The 5,382-nt window shown below is 48.6% G+C and overlaps 1 protein-coding gene across 3 annotated transcripts in view; it reads right to left on the bottom strand.

Annotated features, from left to right (window-relative positions):
* The window catches only part of CTTN (cortactin), a 277,969-nt gene that overhangs the window by 58,276 nt on the left and 214,311 nt on the right, over positions 1–5,382 (bottom strand). For all 3 annotated transcript variants that reach the window (XM_078684298.1, XM_078684300.1, XM_078684299.1), the window contains one exon: positions 463–549. In XM_078684298.1, coding sequence (XP_078540424.1) covers positions 463–549 — 87 coding nt within the window. The remainder of the gene's footprint in view (positions 1–462; positions 550–5,382) is intronic.

Below are 5,382 nucleotides of genomic sequence, written 5' to 3'. Positions count from 1 at the left end.
TGCAGTCAGTGAATGAAACCCTATGCCGGTGTTTCTCATTTAAGAAAGAGGAATCCCGCTACATTGGAAATTTAAGAAATTCAACTAATGAATTGAGTACCCGGAAGCATTGGATCAGCAAAGCAATGGATCGGCCTCACATAAGTACCGACCAAATGTGCTTTGGGCACGACAAGTATAACGCTCAAATATTACCAGAGAGTGCTCAATTAATGTTAACGTATTGTAAAAGCAACAGGGTCCGCTGTGTAGTGTGATCAAAGAGTATTGAATAATGCCAGGCAAATTCAGTGGCAGGAAAATTTAAAGCAAATCTACCTTGAATTACAACCATGCAATGGGCTAGCTTTTGTGTGTCAGCTCAACATCTCTTGGCAGGTCGTGCCCTCCGAGCACCACTGTGATGCTTTCTTAAAACAGCCTTGCCAGAAAGGCTAAATGGTTCTCAATTTAACCACTCACCTCATAAATAGCAGGGCTTGGAGGACCCTTCTCCTTCATGTTTTGAGGCACAGGTGATTGAGGAGGAGTTTCCTTCTTTGCTTTTTCCTTTAAAAGATGGGGAAAAAACATGTTTAACTAAAGATCCTTCTGTACTATGAGCATTCAGGATAGTCACACCATAAGTCTGGTTGTTTACGGAGGTCACACCAAGCTACAAAACAGTGGTTCATTGCAAAATTAGCAGGACTACACAGTAAGATAGAACAGTCAATAGGATGAGACAGGATACAACACTATTACAAGCCTTAAACATATTGAGGTGTTTCACATAAATGTCCAAATTGACAACCTTAGTAACATGGCAATTATCAGACAATTAATTGCTGCAGGACAAATATTTAAAGAAGACCACAATATCAGTAAGGGCCCAAGTGAAAACCAAGAAAGGGACCAGACTGGAGAAAGCAAGCACTTTTGAGCCACTTTACCACTCCTGCTAAATCGGATTCACTTTTGCCCTTACTTACAATTGAGTAACTGAAGCAAGTTTAATACTCATAAGGCGAGTCGCCTGTTGAACTTACTAAGCTGAACGAAGGACTCGCATTCAGCCATTTTCTGATAATGTAGGAGGAGTTTGTCTAACTTGATTATAAGGGACCCAATGTAACCAAAACAGACCTAAAAATGCAGATCCCTTCAAATATTGCTAAACCATATATGATAAGGCCATAATCAGGAATCCAATTTTTAACAAGCAAAAATTAATAGGTCTTTTTCTAATGCATACAAACTGTTTTCATGCATATTGGGGGATCCATGTGTTACCCAATTAAAGGTAAATCTGTTTGCTCTGCCAATGCTGGTCTTGTTTTAAAGTAGCTGGCCTGTTTGCCCTTATGTGGCAGTCTGTACATGCGTACATGTGCGTGTGTTTAAACTGACACATACTAGTGTGCGGCTCGAACAAAAACCTAACTAAAATATTTTGAAAACGGAGGCTGCAGTGAATACAAACAAAAGCCTGAGAACTGCAATAGCCAACAGGTTTTTACAAATGCAACCAAACACTAACTTGAAAAATAAAAAATAAATCTGTTGCAGAGTAAACATTTAAAAAAGGCTTCAAAGAAGCATGGAAAATGCAGGTTTAAAATGACAAATCAAAAGTTAGAAGACAGGTTGTACATTTTAGATGTAAAAGAGTTCCTCACACACATTCCCTGCAATATTGTTTGAATGGAAAGCCACCAGATCCTCCGACTGCTGCTGGAACAAAGCTACATATTTCCAATGGACAGACGCCCTCAACATCACTCATACCAACCTTGTTACCAACCTGGAGCAGGCAGTCAAGAACTTCTCCACCTGGATCACCAACTGCACTGACAAAGTCGCCCCTATCAAGCCCACCAAGAACAAGAAATCCACTAAACAAGCCAGCTGGTACACACCAGAACTTTGCACCATGAAACGCAGCTCCAAACTTCTAGGAAAACCATGGCGCACCAGCAAAGATCCAACAGGCAGTGCTACCTTGAAGTCAGTCCTCGACAAATACCATCAAAGCCTGAAAGACATGAAATGATATGCCCTGGCGGACCACATCATAGCCAACTCCAACCACAGCATGGAACTTTTCAATATGGTCAGAAAATTCTCCTATCTATCAGTTACCAAGAACACAATCTCTCCTTCCCAGTAACTTTGAAGGACCCTGGCGGACTACTCTCACAACAAGATAGCCACCATTTACAGAAATTTCAAACCCCAGACCACCAACTTTGACAGCATCCTCATGCCAACGGATTCCACCCAAGACCATCCCCTCACCATATTGCAACAACTCACCACACAGAGCACCACAACCATCATGCACTCCATCTAACTCTGGAACACCCATGGACCCCTACCCCCACCACCTTTGAACCTTGGTAACTAGGAAAGCTGCTGTAGATACCCCCTTCCTCATTGTAGCCATCACCATAGCCACCTTTCCTGACCAATGTAAACGCACATTAGTCAGACCCCTCCTTAAGAAACCCTCCGCAGATGCCAGCAAAGCACAAGTTCCTTACCTTCTGTAACTATATATCTGTAAGCAACAGTAGTTGGTGTTACATTTTTTACCTTACAATATCCCCAGGCGTCAGGCTGGATCCGGAAAGTTTGTCAGCAGTACCCTTGCGCGTCGGTAGGCATCATCTGCGGCTCCGCGTCCGTCGTCTGCTTCGTGATAGCCGGGATGACGTCGGAGTACTTAGACGCCGCCCTCGCGTGTGGACGTCAGTTCTGTACATAGCTTTCCGCGCCAGGAACGCAGAGCCATGATAGAAACAGACACTGGTGCCATGAAACTAGGGTCCTCAAAGGGAGATACCTTAACCCTAGATATCGGTTCTCAGAACGGGGAGGATGGGTGGGGCGGTAAGGAATCTAACACTAACTACTGTTTCTTACAGATATATCGTTACAGAAGGTAAGAAACTTGTGCATCTGAAAGAAAAAGGTTAGCGTTCCTTACCTTAGAATAGATACCCCAGCAATACCAACCCCGGTGGAGGGTCTGCGAACCAAGTTCACACCAGAAAGTCCTGGAGAACGGAATGGCCGAAAAAGCCATCTCTCCGAACTTGCCTGTCCAGGCAGTAGTTCCTAGCAAACGTGTGCAGCGAGGCCCACGTAGCTGCCTGACAGATGTCCTACAAGGGGACTTCCCGATCCAGGGCAGTAGTAGCCGCTGTGGCCAGAGTGGAATGAGTGTGGAGCCCCGCAGGAGGCTCCTTTTTCGCCAATGAATAACAGACCTTGATGCACAAACCGACCCACCGAGAGTTGGTCCGCTAGTGCACCGCCCGTCCCTTCTTAGCACCCACGTAACCAACAGAGCCGGTCGTCCACCCGGAACTGGCGTGTGCGGACGAGATAGTAAGAGAGCGCATGTTTTGGGTCCAGACGGTGGAACCTTTCTTCCTCTTTCGAGGGATGCAGAGGCGGAAAGAAGGTGGGCAAGGTGTTGTACTGGCAGATATGAAAGGCTGTAATCACCTTGGGCAGGAAAGAAGGACGAGTCCTCAGAACAACCTTGTCCGGAAGGACAGAGAGGATAGGAGGTTTAGAAGATAGAGCCTGGAGCACACTCTCTCTCCTGGCAGAGGTGATGGCAACCAGAAATGCAGTTTTAAGAGTCAGAAGACCTAGTGAACAGTTATGAAGTGGCTCAAAGGGAGCGCACATCAGATAAGTCCGAACAAGGTACAAGTCCCACTGAGGCATCACTAAAGGAACAGGAGGAAACATGTGTGTGATGCCTTTCCAGAACCTATTTACAACAGGGCACTTGAAAAGAGAAGGCTGATCAGGAAGCCTCAAGAAGGCTGATACAGCCGAGAGGTAGCCCTTGATAGTGCCCAGAGCAGAGTCCTGCTGGGCAAGAGAAAGAAGAAAGAGGAGAACCTCTGAAAGGGGGACAGAGAGTGGATCCACAGCCTTTGCTGTGCACCATGTCACAAATTTGTTCCACCTGCAGGTGTATACCAATTTTGTGGAGGGACGCCTGGCTGCCAGAATCACATCAAAGACTTCAGGAGGCAAGTCAAATGGCCTCAACTGTCGCCGCTCAATCTCCACGCATGTAGATGGAGACTGGACAGGTCCTTCTGAAGAGGCAGACGAATCGGGGGATCGACTGACATGCTGAGTAGCTCGGGATACCAGTATCTTCGTGCCCAGTCCGCAGCCACAAGGATGACTTGGGCCCGGTCTCGCCTGATCTTCTACAGCACTCTGGGCAGATGTGGTATAGGCGGAAAGGTGTACAACAGACCGCAGCTCCACTCGCGACGAAAAGCGTCTCCGAGCGAGTGCCACAACGCGCCGAACTGATGACATTGCGCGTTCCCTTCGGTGGCGAATAGATCTAACCAAGACTCTCCCCACTGCTGAAAGAGACCTTGCGCCACTTCGGAGTTCAGACACCATTCATGATCCAACATGCACCGGCCTGGCGTTCAGGGAACCTGCCAGGTGTTGAATCACCAGTGTGACGCCCTGGTGTTCCAGCCATGTCCAGAGGAGCAGAGGCTCCTGACAAAGTGTCCACCACCCCATCCCGCCTTGTTTGTTGCAGTACCACATGGCAGTGGAGTTGTCCGTGAACACCTGCACTACACTTCCCCGGACAGAGGGAAGGAATGCCTTCAGTGCAAGAGTGATCGCCCGCAGCTCCAGAAGGTTGATATGGAGCCGGGACTCCGCAAGAGACCAGAGGCCTCTGATCTCCGCCTCTCCCATGTGCCCCCCCCCCACATCCCAGGAGGGATGCCTCAGTCACCACTACGTGCTCCAGTGGGGGTAGGAAGAGGGATCTACCGCTGATCCAATCTCGGTTCGTGAGCCACCACTGCAACTGACTCGTAGTGCCCTCTGAGATCAGGACATGGTCTGACAAGTTGCCCTGATGCTGTGTCCACTGAAACTTCAGGTCCCACTGTAGAGCCCACATCCGCCACCTGGCGTGAAGCACCAGAAGGATGCAGGAGGCCATCAGCCCCAGTAGCCGCGGTGTCAACCGTACCGAAACTCAGGATAAAGGCTGAAAGATCGGAATCAGAGCCTGAATATCCTGAACCCACTGTTCGGAGGGACAAACCCGAAACTGCACAGAGTCCAGAACAGCTCCGATAAAAAGGAGCTTCTGAGAGGGGCACTGGTGTGACTTCAGCACGTTGATGGAGAACCACAGCGAGTGCAGGAGGTCGGCCCTAGTGTGGAGGTGGGAAACTACTGTTTGGGGCGAGCCCGCCTTCAACAACCAGTCTTCAAGATAGGGGAAGACTGGAACCCCTGATCTGCGCAGATGAGCTGCGACCACCGCCATCACTTTCGTGAACGCCCGAGGGGCGCAGGTAAGGCCGAAGGGGAGCACGGTAAACTGCT

Source organism: Lissotriton helveticus, chromosome 3_2, assembly GCF_964261635.1.
Source record: "Lissotriton helveticus chromosome 3_2, aLisHel1.1, whole genome shotgun sequence".
Lineage (NCBI taxonomy): Eukaryota > Metazoa > Chordata > Amphibia > Caudata > Salamandridae > Lissotriton > Lissotriton helveticus.
This window is presented reverse-complemented; position numbering and strand designations above follow the sequence as displayed.